Raw genomic sequence first — 21,115 nt, forward strand, 5'->3', positions numbered from 1 at the left:
AGGAACGTATCATACTAACCTGAATGAAAATAACTTAAATAAAAAATATGGCATTGATTATCTTAGTAAAATTTACAGATATTTATTAAAAGGGAAACGTCGACTTCTAAGACTCTTAGTGACTGAACTGATAAGTGAATATATCGATTATAAAGGACATTTGACAAATGACATTTATGTGACCGGTCTGAACCAGGTAGATGGCATGCAGTTTACAATTGATCTAAAATAAATCTAACACAAACAAATACTACATACTGGAACTGCAATATATAGTATAATTCATCAACCAATGACACCGACTTGAGAAGAGTGTTGCAGTTCTGGTGGAAACTTGAGTGGCTGATATGAAATCATGTTCTGTAATCACATATTGTGGCTAAATAAAAGCTGAGAGTTGGTAGAGCTGCCATGTCATACATTTCTTGAATATTTAAATTTTGGTCAAAACTATGATTGTTATAGTTCATTAGTTCTATCTCAAAATGTGACAGTGATTGATGACACATCTCCAGGAAAAAACAGATTTTTGGTTATTTCCAACACTTCAGAGCATTTACCCGCTTTGTCTACTGTCACACGCCTAGTTCCACCTTCTTGACGTGCTCTTACTTGTCTGTATCTATTTTCAGTTTGGTTTAAATAAAGCCACCCTATTTTAATGATACGAGTTCGTTTTTGAGCATTCAAAGACTTTCTTTCTTACAGTGATGATTTTCTCTCCTCTCTTAACATTTTTCTCTGAAGTCTTTCAATGAGACTCTTTTTAGAAGAAAACTTATTCTTTTGGGCATAACTTTTCTATACAATTCTATCACCAAGAAGTTTACTCAAATCTTCTTCTGACATGGCACCTATTACTTCACAATCAATCTGTAAACAAGTAATGAATAGTTTGAATAACAATATCAACTGTTTAAAATTATATATTAATATAAAAAACACACATTTTTTTTCATGGCATTTTCTGAAGTAGTTATTCAATATTATTCAATTCTCTTTGCAGGAATCATTCGTCCAAAGTTGGTTGGCCTGTACAGAAAGTTAAAAAAAAGCTGTGTGATATGAAAATATTTTTATATATTTTTTGTGTCACTCATCTATTTTTTTCTGCACTTTACCGGCCTATATTTTTTTAATTCCACTGACTTTCTGTCCTAAACACTCATCTCACCTTTCACACAGCATTTACATTTTTTTTTTAATATACAGGTTTTACAGGATTCGTCATAAAAAATTAATCAAAACCAACGGGTTTCGAAAGTATATATGCATTCTTTCAGAAATTATATTCACATCTCTAATATTCTAGGAACTAAAATCGATTTTAATAGTTTCTATAATCAAAATATTCTGTTTTTGAGCTGAGAATAAAACTTTGTCTGATCAACACTTCAACTCAAAAATATGACTCTCCCTTCGAAAAGTGATGAATTAGCCACTGAGAGTTGAGTTATAAGCGACTGAGCTATCAAGTGTCTTGATATAAACAAATGCAAGAAGTTTTATCAGACAATCAAAATAAATCGAATAATAGATGTTTCGGCCTAATTGACCCTCATTAGTATTTAGTATAGTTTATCCAAGCGTAGAGATGGGCACACTTGTTTGCCAGAAGAAGTACAAATGTACAGAGTCATCAACAGTAATAATAAAACTACAACCATGCATATTCTGAGTGAACTTGTTATGAAACAAAACAAAGATAATCCATGGAAAATGTATTTAAATACCAAACACGTATTTATATCGGTGGTGTTTTTGATTTACTGAGTATGGTATGGTATAGCCAAGTGCAAGTAAGAATAAAAGTTGGTTGTGGCAAAATTATCAACATAAATCAGTTGCACTTTTTTTTAACTTAATTGATAATATTAATACTAAATGGGATTTATGTATAGAGCAAACAAATTACAGCTTGAGTTATAATTCACTAATATTTTAGTGAATAAGGAAATTTTTTAATGAAAAAATTCTTCATTTGTTTGTACCGAATGAATTTAGCTAACCAACAAATTACTTTCTTTTGTAACTAATTATCAAATTATTAGAGGTAATCTAAGTTCTATTCAGAGTTCAAAAATATAATATGTAATTGCATCGCTACTTCAGACTCAAGTTAGCGGGGTATCATGTATTTTTCAATAAAAAAATTGAATAATACATTTCTAAGCAACTAACAGGACTCAACCAAGTGGGTGAATCATAGGTTGTCACAATTGATCATTTCTGCTTCAAGTTTTATAAATATTTGTTCGGGGGTTATCTTTATTAACTCAGCCTGGTATTTTTTTACACATTTCAAAATTCAAACCGATGAGAACAAATTAAATAATTTACTTTCTGAGTAGATTCTACTGATTATGTTGTTTAAAATGGTTTTTGGGACGATCCAAATCCAACCAGTTGATTTGCAGAAAAGTGTTTTTTCAATAAAGAAACAATTTCTGAGAACTGCAGATTGTGCAGATATATTAATTTCAAAAATAACATTTTTTTGAATCCACTAATCTCAGTTTTCCAGATATAACTACAGTTACTTACTTTCTGTCCTGTGAAGTATTCTATTATTGTCTCACAGACGCCCCTATCCTTAAAAAAATTTTGCAGTCATGTTTATTTCATTCAGGAAAGCAACCATCTTATGATTAGGTTGTTAAGCGTTAAATTTTGTTCTATATTTTTACATTCCCAAATGTAATAGTTGAATTAAAATTAAATCGAGAACTAAATTTTTATGTCCTAAAGGACATTTGAAGTAGAGCTCAATATAATGAAAGAGAACAATAGGTATAGTGGAAGTAACCTTTATTGTGAAAACTTATAGGAATCGGCATCTCAAAGGCCAAAAAAACCAATACATAGAAATAAAGCCGCTGCGAACTAGTCCACGCGGACTGAAGGTTCCTATTGAATAATTTTTACTAACCGAATTTTATGATTTGCTGAAGAGTCATAAAATTACATTTGAAGTCATGTTCCGGTGACGAATGTGGGGATGAGTAGTTGTGTCGTCAATGTTCATCAGTTCAGGAACTAATCGCGATTTGAGTGTTTAAATTCGATATTGGTGCAGTTACTATTACTTGAAATTTTTGTTATCTGTCTAAAATGTGGCGTCCTTGGACAAGTACCAATAGTAATAACGAGTGTGATAACAACACGGACTTTTTCTGTGTAGTGATTCATATAGCGATGGTGAACAATGCGAAAAAGAGATACCAGTGAATAAGATTCGGATGCATTTGAATATTGAAACATAGAGAGTATGTTTCAATGATTGTAGGAATCTACATCTCAAGTTTGGTTTCGAGGGAAACAAACTATTACAAGCATCATCAGATTTGATCGAAATTCCTTTCTCAACTGTACGTAAAATAGTCAAAAACAAACCTTATGAACGCAAGACGCGATGTGATACGGGATTACCAAAACCTTTAAATGTTCAACTAATAAAATCATTGAAAAAAAAACAATATACGACTGTTACAAAAGCAATGAGATTCCTACAACAGAAATCATAAAGAAGAAATTGAATACTTCCGGCCATAACGTGAGCTGCTGTGACAAAACTCTTTAGAATTCGATAAAGAAACTTGGATTTAGATTTAAAATAATAAACAAACGTCAAGCAATATTACTGGAGTTTTTTCCCAACACCAAATCGTTATTTTTAACACCTTGACACGTGTTTCGATCACCAAGTGATCATCTTCAACGAGGAGGATTAAAACTGTTTGACTCTTCCAGGGAAAAAACTCCAGTAATATTCATTACTACACCGAAGGTTCCAAACAGTGCATCATAAAAACGTCAAGCAGTTATGGAAAGCAGAAGAATAGTGGATTTGCGTAACAAATAACTGAATATAGACAAGAACAACGGCAAATTTTCTATTTGGACGAAACTTGGTATGACACGACATAGTTACGAAATGGTGGGCTGGTGGTCGAGAATGTGTACGCCTAACATGCCTGCAAACAAAGGATTGCGGCTAATCGTGAGCCATGTTACTGTGAGCATCGTGCGTGTGAGCTCTGTAAATTTGCTGTGATTTATACGGATTTATATGTTGAAGAAATATCTTCGTAAGTGACTTTTTAAGTGATCGGCTCATTGCTAAAAATTCCTGGAGCTATTTTGATATCAACAGTATCAACCAGTGTTGCCAGTTATCAACCAGTGTTGCCAGTTCATTGAATATGAGTAAAACACGAAGCACTAGTGTATCAGTGAGTAATATTGATGAAAACACGATGGAAATAATCGTTAACAAGCTGTCTTCAAAGATAACTAACAAGATAGATGCACAATTGGAGATACTAGGCAAGCAAATTGAAAAAATGGACGAAAAATTAAATAATGTATTGACCAAATTTGATACCTTGGATCAGTTAACACATTCTAACAAAAGAGAAATCGCACTTGTTAATAGTAAATTAGATGTGTTAGATCAGCGAAGTAGGAGTAACACGTTGAGGCTCGTAGGAATGAAAGAAGAGACAGACGAAAACCTACCCGCCAAGGTTCTTCATATATTTAATGAGGAACTGAAAATTAAATGCACATTGGGTGATCTCAATAAAACATTTCGAAGTGGCAAGTTCATTGAGAATAGCACCAAAGCCAGAACTGTCATTATTGAATTTGTTTCTTATCTGAAACGAAATGAAATATATAAGTCTAGAAGTAACTTGAAAGGAACAGATTTATATTTAAATGAGGATCTGACTGGAAAACGCTATCACTTACTGATTCTAACTAAGAAGAAATATGGAGGGAAAAATGTTTGGACGGCGAACGGTCGAGTATTCGCAAAACACGGCAACAATGTCAAGGTGATCAATAAAGAAGAGGATCTGAATTTTTCTATCTGAAAATTATTTCTTTTACGGCAGAAATTCGCCGAACTTCTTTTGTTCCTTTTTTTTTATTTTTCTTGTTTTTTAATTGTAAATCCAGATCCACACCTATATATTAAAATTAGTGAAACTATTCATTTCAGTTATACAATAATTGCTGTTCATTTAAACTTTAACCAATACAACTACTTAATTACTTTATTTTACTTTACTGTTATAGATAGCTAGGAGGAGCTCATGAATAGATGCGTAACAATAAACAATGGCTGCTCTACATTTATATTACCAGAACTGTAGGGGATTGAACACTAAATGTAATGCATTTTTCACAAGATATATTGATTGTGAGTATGATATAATAATGATTGCTGAAACTTGGTTACAAGAAGGAGTGGCAAATGCAGAAATTGTATGTTTAGAAAATTATAATTTAGTAAGGTCAGATAGAAATTTACAGCTCACTAATAAAAGTACAGGAGGAGGTGTCCTGATTGCAATTAAAGATAGATATAAAATTTTGAACATTATCAAACATGCTTTATCATTTGAGGCATTGATTATTCAAATCAAAATAGCTGGTAATGAGTATCAGTTTGGGGTAATATATATATATATATATATATATATATATATATATATATATATATATATATATATATATATATATATATATATATATATATATATATATATATATACCCTCAAATAGTTTAAATAGTGTTTATGAAGAAGCTTTTCACTTTTTGCAAAACAATGTACAAGATCCTGATAAAACTTATATTATTGGTGATTTCAATATTCCAGGAGTGGTTGGAAATGTTTTAAATTTTGATTATTCTAGTGAGAAACTTAATTTGCTCTTGGATTATATTGAATTCAACTCCCTCAAACAATTTAATAATGTAAAAAATTACCAAAATCGTACACTCGATTTGGTTCTTTCTGCGGATAATAATTCAAATATCTGTGAAGTCACTAGAGATGATTTACCGTTCGTTAAGGAAGACCACCCTGCGATACGGGTAAATATATTAATTCCTAAAAGCTTGCAATGTATTGTGAATACCGACAAAGTAGATAAGTATAACTATAGAAAAGCTAACTTTGATAGAATGATCGAAATTATTAGTAATATAGATTGGGGTAAAGTATTAGCGGAAAGCGATGTGAATATAGCTTTAGAGGTGAAAAAAATAGGTACAGAAAACTCAAATCTATTTCAGATTATTATAATAATAGGTTCAAAGAATTGAGAAAAATATTGGAATTTATGATTAGACATGAAGAGAAGTTGTACTACAAAAATATTGAGCAAGGCATAAAAACTGATGTTAATGAGTTTTGGAATTATGTAAATAGTAAAAAAAGAAACAGAACAAATTTAGGTAGTTACGTATATAATGATGAGGTTCGTACCAGAGGAAAAAACAGCAGATGTATTTGCAAACTTTTTTCACTCCGTTTTGTGTACTGATAGTGCTACATATAATTATGATACTTTGAATGATGTTAGGATTTGTAACAAATATTTTACAGTACATTCGATAACTGATAGCGATTTTGATGGGGCATTAAAAAGATTAAAACCCAAGAAGGCAACGGGTACTGATGGGATCCCTCCTTATATATTGAAAGGATGTGGTGATTGGTTGAGAACCCCTCTCCTACACATATTTAATTTAATCATCAAATCAAATATTCATCCTGGTGTATGGAAAACTTCAATTACGACGCTTATATACAAATCTGAAAACAAAGTGGACATTAAAAATTACAGAGGTATATCAATCATGTCTTCACCAGCAAAATTATTCGAACATATCATTTTTAAGAAACTCAGTGTATACATCAACAAATATATAGTACCTCAACAACATGGATTTATGAGAAAAAAGTCTATCAATACAAATTTATTTGAATTCAGTAATGAAGCCTTCGAAGTTTTAGATAATAAAACTCAATTAGACGTTGCTTTCACTGATTTTCGTAAAGATTTTGATCAGGTTCATCATGATATTCTGGTAGAAAAGCTTAGTAAATATGGAATTTCAAGAAACTTTCTAGAACTAACGAAAAATTTTCCTCAAAATCGGTTTTTCATTGTCAAACATAATGGAAAAATTTCGGATAAATTTCCAGCTAGGTCAGGTATACCACAAGGATCAAATCTAGGTCCACTTTTATTCATAATTTTCATCAATGATTTACCATCAATCCTGAAATATTCGGACTGTCTTCTTTTTGCTGATGATTTGAAACTCTTTAAATCAGTGCAAACAGTCCGAGACTGTACATATCTGCAAAGGGATATAAATAACATCTTAGATTGGAGTTTGAAGAATAAATTATACTTCAATCTCAATAAATGTTCAGTCATCTCAATAACTCGCATATAGGAGCCAATCATATTTAGTTATGAGATTGATGGTGTGGTTCTTGAAAGAAAAACTGATACTAAAGATCTTGGATTGAGGTATAATACACAATTCTCATTTGCTGATCATATACGAGATATTATGAAATCTGGTAGTCGAATGTTGGGTTTTGTAACCAGACAAACTTCTTTATTCTCTAATATAGACATTATTAAATTACTTTATTTTTCGTTAGTAAGACCGAAATTGGAGTTTGCTTCTATTATGTTTGCGGAGTACCAAACCTATATGAAAGAACTAGAAAAAATTCAGAACAAATTCTTGAGGTATCTATTTTTAAAGCGATATCACAGGTGGCCAAACTATAACTCAACAAGGTGTTTGGACCTACGACATGAATTTAAAATATTATCTTTAGAACAGCGACGCCAATTATCAGCAATGATATTCATGTATACACTCTTGAATAACAACATTGATTCTTCAGAAATTCTCAGTATGTTACCATTTCACGTACCTCCTCGTCGCACCCGATTTTCGCTCATGTTCAATATTCCAACCGTAAGTACCGCAACGAAAGCACCACTAATATCCTTACTAAAATTAGTCAATAGTTTGAAGATATCAATAGATCTTGATTGGCCGTCCATTAAGCTGGAGGACGTAAGAAGATACGTATACCGCGAGTTATTCCATTCGAAGCAAAATCTGGAGGGATCCTACCACTAATACCCATATTTGCAGGCCTGTCAGCTTTGGGTTCGTTGGTAGGCGGAGCGAGCGCCATCGCAAAAACAGTGATAGATGCAAAAAATACCAAAAAGAAACTCGAAGAAGATCAACGCCACAATAAAGCTATGGAACATTTGGGTTCCGGTTTGTACTTGCGCAAAACACCTCGGGAATTTGGTCTGTTTCTAAAAAAAACAACATCAACGCAAAGGACGAGGCCTCTACTTGAAAAAGCAACAAAAAAACTTCTGTTGAAGCTACCCCATAGAGGATTATATGATGCGGAAATTCGAAAGTGTGCCCATCAATTGAAAATACCACATTTTAGTGGAGTCTTTATGCGTGATGCGTTGCCAACTTGTGGTCCTTGGCCGCGAGAATGTGCTGTACTGAACTTGGATTCTCGATTGAATAAAGGCACTCATTGGGTAGCTTACATTAAAAACGGCAATGCTGTACAATATTTTGATAGTTTCGGTAATCTCAAACCTCCAATGGAATTGGTGCGATATTTTGGAAGGGGTATAACGATTACATATAACAATGATCGGTATCAACATTTTGACCAGAGTAATTGCGGACATCTGTGTCTTCACTTTCTACTTCATAATGTCTGCAAAAATGGTTAGAGGAATACGGGATTTAACCGATGCTGAATTGAAAACTCTATCGATTGACTATTTGATTGAGAATGCTGAACCTTGGGAATTATTGGATGTTTGGCATAGATTACCAAAGGACTACCAACATCGATTCGCTTTGCAGATTCGTTTACCATGTTTCATCCATTATCGACATGAGGTGGTGTCATCGCTACAAAATGCAATGTATTATGGTCCTGTTAGCTCACAAAGAGAATGTTATTATCGTAGGAATAAATGATTCAAAATATTGTTGTTGTTGTTTTCATTTCATTATTTAAGGTGTGTACATGTGGGAAATGTATCAGTCATGTCTATAATATTAACTCTAACGAGTCGTTCTTCGATACTTTCCATCGATTTCAATCCACCCATTCGATTGGATTCCGATTCAGAATACAGTTTGGCTTTGCTCAGTTTCCATTCGTACAACAGTATACCGAACATTGAAGAAGGCACGAAATTCTATTATTACGAAAACGATGACAAAACTAAACAAAAAAATATCGATATCCCTTCTGGATTTTACGAAATTGGTGACATTGAAGCTTTAATAAGCAAATATATTGTACCTAAAACGTACAAGGAAAATCCCCAGGAATTTTTCTATCTCAAACCGAACAATAATACGCTGAAAAGCGAAATATTTTGTTTGAAACACTCGATTGATTTCCGACCTGCAAATAGCTTGGCTCACATACTGGGCTTTTCATCTACTCTTCTCAAACCCAACTTGCATTACGCATCCGATATACCTGTGGATATCATTAAAGTACGCACCATACACATAGATAGCAACATTACGTCCATTCTATGCGTCGATCACGTCGCACACCTCTCTTTCCCACTCACTACCGTAAGTACGTCCCCTATGGAATACGCTCCAGAACTCTCGTATCCCCTCTACTCTCCAAGTGATCATCTTCAAAAGGAAGTTCAATCTTTCTCCCATACCAGTTGATTACTCAGAATTTGTGTTCAAATGAATACATTTCAGGTAAAATTCATGATGAGAGTGTAAAACTCAATTTCTAAAAAATAAATAAAAAAAAAATTATTTTTCTGTTCAAACTAAAAAACTATCCATTAGTGAAAAAACCTTGATTTCCTTAAATTTTACTCTAATATACATACATTAGAGTCTAGAGAGTAGTCTAAAAAAGTGAAGATGGCAATGGGGAATGATCCTCCTGACGAAAATCAAGTAGTTTTCATAAACTTATCATATCAACCTTTTTCTTCAAAAAATTATTGAAATACTTAAAAAAGAGGAATGAAATAATGCATTCAACATTTAAAGGGATTCGTTTCAATTTCACCATTTGGCAACATCGGTTAGCTATAACCGATATAAAGGACAATGAATCTGTTACCTGTATGAGACAAACAAAGATGACATATTTCAGAGGCGTGCTGTTCTGTTTACTTACGTTCCGGGTCATTCTGTGACATGACATTTTGTGCACCTAACCTATCTTCCTCTATACAGGGTGTCCCTGGACTTCCTCTTTTCCTCTCGGGAATGTATAGATGGGGTCAAAATATCACCAGTACTTCAAATAACTTTTTTTCCTAAAAGTCTTCGTAACCAAGTTACGGGCCCTCGAAGTTACAAAATGAAAAATGTTTTTCTTTGATAACTTTTCAAGTGAATACTCAAAATCATCCAAATTTTGGTAATTGACTAAACAAATGAATTCCGTCGATGAGCTTTCATGCAGGAGTCAGTTATTTTGCTACAAAGTCAGGAACGGACTACCCCCGATGGTCCACACCCCAAAACTTTGAAATGACAGATATTTTTCAATATTTTTCAACAAAATAAGGTTACTTGGACAATTTTATGAATAGAAGTACTCGTGTGGAAAGTCGATCGGAGCAACGAGTCTTGATAAAAATGTAGTTCTACTCGACGACATCAAACCCGCTCGTCCACCATTATTTGAAATGAATAATTATCAAAGCAGAAATAATAATGATAACGTTAATTCAACAACATTTATAACAGGAATAATACAAAGTATGCTAAAATGAAGTCGTAAACAAAAAGTACAGTACCTATATGGAAGTTTAAGTCACAATTGTGATAGCAGATATTTTTTCAAAAGAAATATCAAGTTTTGTAGATTCGTGGTGTTTTTGAACTAACAAGCTACTCTACTATGAAATATCGAATTCATTCCATATTTTGTATGTACATAATACGTGTGGAATAATCACGTTTCGTGTTGATCAGTTATCTGAATCTCATGAAACTCAACATTCGAATGTTTCAAATTCTTCTTCACAGCTGAACTGTTGAGGAGTTTCACTGATAATTATAATTTTATGGGAGAAATTCTTTAACACGAATCTAAATTTAGCTGAAAAAACGCACATCGGAAAAAATATTTACTATACTAATAAAAAGCAAACGAATGAACTACAAAAACGGCTGCACATGATCAGGTGAAAAATATCCAGGGAATAATTATGTTCCATTTCTTTCACAGATGTTGACAAAAAAACCTTTTAGAAAGTTTTGATAAAAAATGAGAAACTGGAATGCGATTTTGTTTTGTTGAGTGGTGCGTTGTCATATGACTATCATTGTATTGTCAATATTCTATAGGATATTTTGAATTTTTTTGATATGGCCGAACAGTTTACATTCAATGAATATGCAGATATGCATGTATTTTATGGACGAGCATTTTGTAATGCTGCAGAAGCTCGTCGTCTGTATTCCGAGCATTTTCCCAATCGAACGGTACCGTCAAAAGAAACATTCGAGCGTGTCGATCGCAGCTTGAGGGAGACAGGTATGTAATAATTGATAATTAATTTGAGCACGTTGTTTTATTTCGATATTATTGTAGGTACAGTTTTGCCAAAACGAGGTGGTGAGGGCGCTCCTAGGACTGTACGTACCGTTGTATTGGAGGAAAATATTTTGGAAGCCGTCGCTGATGATCCTTCAATGAGCATCAGAAATCTATCAGAACAGTTCCATACATCCAAGTCCACTATTCATAGAATAATTAGGGAACAACTGCTCCACCCATTTCACATCCAGAAGGTACATGCCATGACACCTCAAGATTTTCCAGCACGACTGGAATATGCCAATTGGTTCATGGATAGGCAAAGAGAGGATATGACTTTTATTAATCGAGTTTTATTCACTGATGAAGCAGGTTTCAGTAGAGACGGAGTTATCAACTCTTATAATCTCCATATATGGGCCGAAGAAAATCCCCATGGGATATTGCAAACCAAACACCAACGGAAATTCAACGTGAATGTTTGGGCTGGTATCATAGGAAACCATCTTATAGGACCATTCGTTCTACAGGACCGATTGAATGGAGAACGTTATTTGGAGTTCATTCAGAACGATTTGAATGGACTTTTGGAACATGTTCCATTGCAAACCCGAAGAGATATGTGGTTTATGCATGATGGCGCTCCTCCTCATTTTAGTTTGATTATGCGTGACCATCTGAACCATATTTTCCACAATAGATGGATTGGTAGAGGTGGGCCATATTCATGGCCATCGCGGTCTCCGGATTTAAATCCATTGGATTTCTTTCTGTGGGGGCATCTAAAAAGCCTTGTTTACGCTACACCTATTCACACAAGAGATGCATTGTTGAATAGAATAACATTACATTGTGAAGCCATACGAAACGACCCTGGAATGCTATTTCAAGTACAGAGAGGGTGTCTTCGCAGACTAAGAAAATGTATAGAGAGAGAAGGTGGTCATATCGAGCAGTTTCTGTAGCGGATTTTTCTTTTCTGTTTGCTCTTGAGGCTCTTGAGTTTCGTTAGTTAAACGTGTTTGCATTATAAAAATTCGTTATGAACATTTTACCTATCATTTCCATTTTCCTTAAAAACTAATATTTTCGAATAATGGTAGACATCTCAGGATAAATGTTGTTGAATTAACGTTATCATTATTATTTCTGCTTTGATAATTATTCATTTCAAATAATGGTGGACGAGCCGGTTTGATGTCGTCGAGTGAAACTACATTTTTATCAAGACTCGTTGCTCCGATCGACTTTCCACACGAGTACTTTTATTCATAAAATTGTCCAAGTAACCTTAACGGACTACCCCCATCGGGGGTAGTCCGTTAAGTTAAGGGTACCCCCCATCGGGGGTAGTCCGTTCCTGACTTTGTAGCAAAACAACTGACTCCTGCATGAAAGCTCATCGAAGGAATTCATTTGTTTAGTCAATTACCAAAATTTCGATGATTTTAAATATTCACTTGAAAAGTTATCAAAGAAAAACATTTTTCATTTTGTAACTTCGAGGGCCCGTAACTTGGTTACGAAGACTTTTAGGAAAAAAAGTTATATGAAGTACTGGTGATATTTTGACCCCATCTATACATTCCCGAGAGGAAAAGAGGAAGTCCAGGGACACCCTGTATAAATAAATAACAAAACAACTGTTGTTTATGTGTCTTGTGGAGGTGGTATTGAACTATAATTTATATTATGCCTTAATTGTTGATTTATAAAGATAATTTTCCTTTTTTAAAGTAGAATATCTAGGTACGTACAAATTATGTCAACTTGATATGGGCGCCGTTGCCAATATGTGAATCAGAAACAAATCCCTTAAAAATTAAAAGTGAATTTGAAAAACTCAAGAATTAAACTCAACTTTATTTTGTTCAAACTTGCATTTACTGCCATAACCCAAATTGAGGAACATTCCCCATGGTTGCGAACAGTCTTCAGAGACATTAGGCAGTGCAGGGTGAGTTCATTGATTCCCGGACTAAATGAACAGCCCTTGACAAGTTTGCCCATACAATAAATTTTTTCACGTCGATATCTACTGCGTGCAACCAGTCGAATATTTGAAAAAAATCGTCTGAAAGCATCGACATCACATGACTTCAACGCATGTAACATAATTCATGTCCGATGTGGAATACAGAATATGTATTTCAACTCAGCGCGATGATATTTCCTAATTTGACTATCGTAGCACTTACATACACTGCAGCTGAATATAGGGACGGCTTTATACCACGAGCTAATATATTCAATGGTTTTTTAAAATGAAATAATTGTACCAAAATAAAATAAATAAAACATTATTTATTCGAAAGCATGTATTGCTCACTGAATATCAAACAAAGCAATTACATGAGTATACGTTCATTAGTGATAATCTTGAATGTCACTGAACATTATTGATCGCTACATGATCGACACAATTCACAGTAGAGCACGATCAGCATTTGAGTTGGGCCCTCTTCTTGGTCCATACGTAATTACATTATTGAATCGCTTATTATACTGTTCTCTTTTCTTCGCTCTCCCCGTCTTCTTCTTTTTCTTCTTCTGCTTTTCAACCTTCGGTGTCTGCCCTCTCACTTTACCTATTGGTGAAAATTGGAACAAAGTTAATCACAATGTACTATATCACTAGAAAAAATATGGCCAACAACAAACAGTGATAATTATTCACACAAGAACAGTTCACGTGATCCAAGCCAAATTAATATTAATGTTACTCACCAGCACGAGCCAAAGAGCCGTGAACTTTGCCTCCAGGAAGTCCTACGGTCAATTCGATATCTACATCGCCGAATGATAACACCAAGCTATCGTTCAGTACTGGTACACCGGCAGCGAAAAGACTTATTTCGGATATCTTGAAAGATTCCAAACTAGCGAGACGTTTCTGAAAAACAAATTTACATTCATCACCTACATTTTACAACTGCATAATATCTTCGCTGAAAACAAGATTCATAAATTCTCTTTCGTTCAGATCCAAGTTCCGACATCGATCATAGAATGATCATCATGCTTTGCCGACTCCTGGAGCCAGAACCAAGAACTCACATCATGAAATTATCATAAAACTAACTGAAGGCAATCTACGAATTTTGTATTAAAATCATATACCAAATTTTGATTTTACAAACTGAAAAATACATACCTTAATTTCTCCAATAGTTTGGTTCTCTTCGCACTCTATGTAAAGGGTTTTCTGTCCTCGCACACACAACTGCATATTGAGAATTTTATATTGGAATTGTTGCACAATAAAATACGGATAGCTAATAGCTTGGTACTGACTTATCTGACAACTCGAAATATGTTCATCATTTGTAAAATGTAGGTATTTATATGCTTCAATATACTAATTTTTACCTGATCAGGTATCTGTTACCTAAAATATTTCTGGGAATTGACCAATATGACATGTACTTGTGATGTCACGTGTCGAGGTGTAAAAATAACGATTTGGTGTTGGGAAAAAACTCCAGTAATATTCAATATGACATGGATAGTAGGTGAGTATTTATATTTGGTAGGGGAATACGCCATGGTGGAGTTCTTTTTGAAAGTTTGGATTGGATTTTGGAAATTCTTGCATCTATACGAGGTTGAGGAAAAGCATTTTTCGTTCATGAAATGGAATATTTGTTTTTGTAGTGGGAGTGACTGCGACAATGAAGGGTTGTCGAGTTTGATGGGCTTGTCGCCTGGCTGCATATGATAGTGTCAGTTCATGTCTTCTAAGCTTTAGAGGTAACTCTCCAAGTTCACAGAGTAGGCTGTCAATTGGACTTGTAATTAATGCTCCATAGATAAATCTGAGTGCGTTATTCTGTATTGTATCCAGAGCTTTGAGGTTACTCGCGGAAGCAGACGAGTAGCATATGCAAGTTAATAATGTCCTACTATCTGCGCCCCATTGTTTGTTTGTTAAGCTTTTCAACAGGTTTAGCCTTTTTTGACACACTGTGACAAAATATTAAATATAGGTTTTCCATGACAGTGGAATGGCATACCGCAGGGCTGATCACAGAGCCCTGCGGTATGCCATTCTCAACGTATCTTGGTGATGATAATACACCATCCAATTTGAGTCGAAAATATGTCTGAGAAAAAAATTCTTAATAAAATATTGTCCTGAAAGCCCCAGGATACTAAAGTTTTGATAATTTTATGATGCCATGCTATGTTGAACGCCTTACATAGGTCAAAGTATACAGCGATACATTTCTCATTATTTTTGAATGCTTCACTGATATTACTTTCCTGATCAACCAGGTTGTCTGTTGTGGATTTCAGTGGACAGAAGCCAGTTTGTTCACTTATGAGCTGTTTGTTTTCCTCAAGAGTTTAGATAAGTCGTTTATTAATGATTTCCTCAAGCAATTTACATAGGTGGCAGGTAAGAGCTACGGGTCGATAAGAATCCGCTTTATCAGGATTTTTTTTCACTTTCAATATGGGAACTATGTTTTCCAATTTCCAGAGTTCAGGGATTTTGTGTTGTGTCCAGATTTCATTGAAGAAGATGAGAATAAAATCCAGAGCTTCTTCCAGTAGGTATTTTAGGAAAGTAGAGGGGATATCGTCAGGCCCTGATAATGTGTCCTTCAGTGATCTGAGACTCTAAGAGTTCTGCCATAGATATGAGAGCGTTTATAGGGTCTTCGTTAAGAACTATCTAAAATGATCGGCTAGTTTTTCAGCGATATCAATTTTGTCTTCGAAGGTTTTCCCTTCTACTTCCAGTGCATTAATCTGAGAATAGGTAGTGATGCCAGATATTTTCCTAACTTTTTTCCAAACTTGATTCATTGGTGTGTTGATGTTAAACGTTTCAACTTATTTCTGCCAATAATCTTTTTTTGCTTTGGTAGTTATTCGTTTTGCAATTGCTCTTTTCAATTTTTACTTTATCAGATTTTCTGTTATGTTATGGTGTTTATAAGCATTGAGGGCTTTTTTGCTTTGATTTATAGCAGTATCGTAGTCAAGATTCCACCAAGGTACTATTTTGTCCCTTTGGATGTATTTCATCTTACCTATCGCCTTAGTAGCCGATTCAATCAAGATACCATTGAATTGGCGGAGAGTGTTATCAATAGAGCCTTCAGAAGTAATATTCTGCATGTTTATTTTGGTACACTCTTGATACAAGTCCCAGTTGGAGGTCTCTAACTTCCATTTTGGTTCGTGTATATAAACATTGCCACTATGGCGATTTTTTGTTATAATTATTGGGTAGTGATCACTTCCGTGTAGGTCGTCGTGAACATTCCAAATGTGATCAATGAGAATAAAAGGGCTACAAATGGAGAGATCTATGGCTGTTGAGGTTCCCGAGGACATATCTAGAGCGTTAGAGCATTAGAGCCTTCATTCATAAGTGAGAGATTCACTTTAGTGGTTGTATTGAAAATTTTTCTTCCCATAGTGGTTGTTTTTGAGAACCCCATATTATATTGTGACCGTTGAAATCGCCCAGAATTATTTTTGGTGACGGGACTTGCTGAAATAAGTCATACAGTTTATTCTCGTCAATGTCATAGTTGGGGGGAATGTAAATGTTATAGAGATAAACCTTTTTTGAACAACCTAGTACTATTGCTACTGCTTCAAAGTCAGTTTGTCACCTCACAAACCACAAGAGGAGACTAAATCATCTGTCGGTAACAAATAAGACAGATGGGTATCCGCGGCTAAGCTAAACAGTGAAGACGGGAGTGGGTTAAACAACTTAGCAAATTTCAAATAGATCTTAATGGGCGCCAGGTAAATTTAATCCTCCAGATACCCTAAGTAACTCACAATATCAATAACTTACCAATTAATATTGGAAATAAAAGATAAAGATCCCCAATATGATTTATTCAGTAATCCTAACTTACATGGATTAACCAACAACTACAACCAAAAAACTACAATACGTCGAGTAAAACTACCACGAAAATTGAGTAGGTGAAATCGTAAATACTAGTATCGGAAGGTTAAGACAAATTCGTTTGCGTCGCGTGAGCTCAGGCGTAGGCGCATCGGTGTCAACAAGCAATCGTGAAAGGACGAAAATACCTCAATTTCCGTTTCACAAATATCTATATCAATCAGGTAGCAATAAACAAACTCTTAATCAATAAACGATAAACAAACACTATATCAACAGGTATCAATAAACATAAGGGCAACAATTATTCAAATATCTCATTCAAATATCTCAGTATATCACAAATTTTAAATTAAATCAATTATAACTTGCGTGCTCCTTTTGGGCCACCCGGTATATGGTGTTAGGCTACCCCGTGGTTCGACGGAAGTGGATCACCCTGTAGTACTGCTGAGATGGATCACCCTGTAGTACGGCGGAGATGGGTCACCCTGTAGCACCACCAAGATAGATCACCCTGTAGGGCACGACAAGCTGGACCGGTAATGGATCACCAAATAAGATCCAGAAAGATAAATAAAAAAGGAAAGAAGAAAAAAAAACCCTACGGAAGAAAATTCTCAATCAGAATCAGATAAAAACAAGGTGAGATTCAACCCCCATTCAATAGGGACCATTTGACTAATCAATACCCCTGGTATATTTTCATTAAGCAAAGTAGCAAGAGTATATTTTTGGGTGCCCTGTATAACCATATGACCCGTAAAAATCAAGACAATTGAATGAGTGTTGAAACCTCTCTTCAAAACTAATATTCACTTGAATGACAACGCTGGGAGCAAATATTACTAAAATCATTTAAAACACATTTAATGGTAAAATTCTTACCCTGGCCAAGGGGTTTTCTATACGTTTCTTCGTGTGCGGTGCTCTGCACGGAAGTCCTACTGGGACTTGATGAGTGACTAAGGGCCTTCTGTTTCTTATGAATCTAGAGACGAGAAACGAAGGTTGTAGAATTGAAGAGGTGATATCATAGCTAAGACCACATGAGAGATGCGACAGTGATTCAGACATACCTAATTTCGGAAATCCTTCCACCTGGCACGAGTTCGGTAACCACCACAAATCCTCAAAAGAGCTTAAGTTTCAGACTGCAAATATCCACACCAAAATGACCAATCAGTCTTCCACTATACAATCCTGACTTGTAGAAATAATCCCCGTGAAGGATGGCACAAATACAACCATATATATCCTACAATCAGTCTGATGGTACCCTTGAACTCCGAACCAAGCTCATCGAAGGCCACATCTGACAGCTAACCAGTTGTTGCCACAGTGCGTCCAATCTACACTACAAGCACCAAGGGGGCGCTGTGCACAACATCATAAATCTATCAATTCCTCCACAGCCACTTGATACATCATCAACAAGTCCATGACCCATCAAAACTCCTTCTCAAGCAATGCAACCCTAAACAACCCTTGACAATTTGAGTAACCGATCAATCCTCCACCCGTGAACAACTGTAGAACTAGTTCGGTGTAGTTCGTCGGAACGACACTACGAAAGTTCGGCGGATGTCAACCAACAGCTGTCTCTTAACCTTGTATTAGAATGTTTACAAAAATATTGTTCCAACCTATTTTCAACTATTTACCAATCCTTATTCATGCGATGGAATATAAACATATAAGGTAAGTCGCCACATCCTTCCCTTTCAGTACAAATATTAGAGCATTCATATGATGCAGAATATTTACCGAAAATATCAAACAGTATTCAGAAACCCAGAGCTAACTAATATTGTTTTTCAGGCGATATGACTCTAATATGTAGTAATCCTTCTGGAAGTGATGGATAACAATCTATGCAAGAAATATTCTTGGAAAGGTGTAGGGAATAAGGCAGACAACGGCTAAAAAAATGATAGGTGAAGAAAACTGAGAAACAAACAATAACAACTATTTAAACCTAGCGAGGAATTTCGGATCTCCAACGTCGATTGGCAATAGGAGAATGCGTAAGTACTGGTCAAAGCAGTTAGTCAGGTAGCCTACATTTATTCTTGTACATTTCAGGTATGGTTTTCTATGGAACGGAAGATTCCCATTACTATGATGTTAAATGAATAAAATCTACTTGTAACTTAATTACATTGTTAATATCCGTTGAATAAAGATCTTAGAAGGTAACGTAGTGTTTTGAAAGGTCACATAAGAGCAGTTTTGATCTAGTGCTAAATTAAAACGTAACAACTTATCAGTGGAATTTGTTTTGATCTCAAATGACTCTTCATGTACATGGCAACCCCTCCTGATGCATGAGTTTTATCTGTTCGGTTTTTGTAAAATATATCGTAAGTATTTTCATACTGTAGGCTCTTGAAGTTTGTTTCTTGCAGACATAAAATATCTGGAGAATATTGGCTAATCAGTATCTGTAGGAAAGGCAGTCGAGACCGGAAACCGTTCAAATTCCACTAAATGATTTTGTCATATATTTTACTCTCCTGTGATGTAAAATGAAAAAAATAAGTTTATGTTATGTTTCAATAAGTGGAGTCACTCTCAGTGTCAACAGTGCCAGCTACAATTTGTTTTACTATGTTTGTTATCAACTCGGTAAACTTGATTTCAGAAAATATAGAACAATTTTAATAATGAATATAAAAATGTTGAAGTCAAAAATATATATAAATTAGCAATAGAGAAAATTACCTAATTCTGGAAATGTCCCAAACCTACACCGAACTATGTTAGTGTGAATATCGGAACGCACTCTTTGTCTGTAAAATGTCAGTTTATTATCCAAGGTCACTGTAATTCGTTTACAAACTTTAATTTGATTGTCCTATTATATTCTTGGACAATTTCATTGATATATGCATATATTTTGATGTGGAATGGAATCAGTAAATACCTTGTTTTCCTCCAACGTTGATGTTTGGTATGATTTTTCTACACTTCGGAGCTGGAACTTGTGGATGTTTCACTAGAAATGGGCTTGGCAGGTAGGATTTCACTGAATTTACTTTTATTTACATTTACATTTACCAATTTGTACAAAAATAATTGAACCCACTTATGTCTAAATATAAATATTTTTCAAAAGCATTACTTGATGTCCGTTTCTAAGGAAATGGTTCACAACAATAATTTTTGAATTTTTCATCATTCCTAAATAATAATAATTAGTTTATTATGCCCTTTTCAATTTTTCATCACAGATATCAATTTGATTTCATCTGACATTTATTTATAAAGTATATCGGTTATCTGTTTTTCGAATTCAATGATTTTTTATGCACAAATCTTGAGATTAAAATTTCCCACCCTTTTTTACTTGTTTCCTGTCGAGTCTGTGGGTTTCAATACATATGCAGGGTGTCCTCGCTGTATTTCTGTATCTGATTTTTTCTGTGATGTTGTGAAATATTCATTCTGAACATCTGAACAGATACAGCCATAGGTTTTATTGAAGACCGGCTCTCGAAGAAAAGGCGTGGCAACGAGTGAAATCTAAAGACACTTGGCGAGAAGGCGAGCGCTCTATTCGTCACCGGAGTAATGAAGTCCAAACGGAAATTAGGAATGGGTGTGAAATCATTTCGACGCAGCATTTTGCAAAATATAATCAAAAACTGGAAGCCTACGACGGATGACGTGAAGAAATCTGCGGCATCGGCTCTAAAGACGGCAAAAATGGCCGTCCATAAAGCTGGAGGACGTAAGAAGATACGTATACCGCGAGTTATTCCATTCGAAGCAAAATTTGGAGGGATCCTACCACTAATACCCATATTTGCAGGCCTGTCAG

General features: G+C 34.8%; 1 protein-coding gene across 1 annotated transcript; it reads right to left on the minus strand.

Annotated features, from left to right (window-relative positions):
• Nucleotides 1-13,744: 13,744 nt before the first annotated feature.
• On the minus strand, nucleotides 13,745-14,773 carry LOC111516320 (ubiquitin-like FUBI-ribosomal protein eS30 fusion protein). Its single transcript, XM_023172487.2, has 3 exons — nucleotides 14,569-14,773; nucleotides 14,142-14,307; nucleotides 13,745-14,002 (listed from the first exon to the last, which is right to left on the minus strand). The coding sequence occupies exons 1-3, from the start codon at nucleotides 14,641-14,643 to the stop codon at nucleotides 13,839-13,841; spliced, it is 405 nt and encodes a 134-aa protein (XP_023028255.2). The 5' UTR covers nucleotides 14,644-14,773; the 3' UTR covers nucleotides 13,745-13,838.
• Nucleotides 14,774-21,115: the final 6,342 nt, after the last annotated feature.

This window comes from Leptinotarsa decemlineata, unplaced genomic scaffold, assembly GCF_025532065.1.
Source record: "Leptinotarsa decemlineata unplaced genomic scaffold, Ldec_3_MD MMD2_tig00000026_RagTag_RagTag, whole genome shotgun sequence".
In the NCBI taxonomy this organism is placed as follows: Eukaryota; Metazoa; Arthropoda; class Insecta; order Coleoptera; family Chrysomelidae; genus Leptinotarsa; species Leptinotarsa decemlineata.

Coding starts and splice junctions, on each gene's coding strand:
- LOC111516320 (XM_023172487.2), bottom strand. CDS start 14,643: ATGCAGTTGTGTGTGCGAGGACAGAAAACCCTTTACATAGAGTGCGAA. Junction 14,308..14,568: donor AAACTATTGGAGAAATTAAG/GTATGTATTTTT, acceptor TTTGTTTTTCAG/AAACGTCTCGCTAGTTTGGA. Junction 14,003..14,141: donor CGGCTCTTTGGCTCGTGCTG/GTGAGTAACATT, acceptor TTTCACCAATAG/GTAAAGTGAGAGGGCAGACA.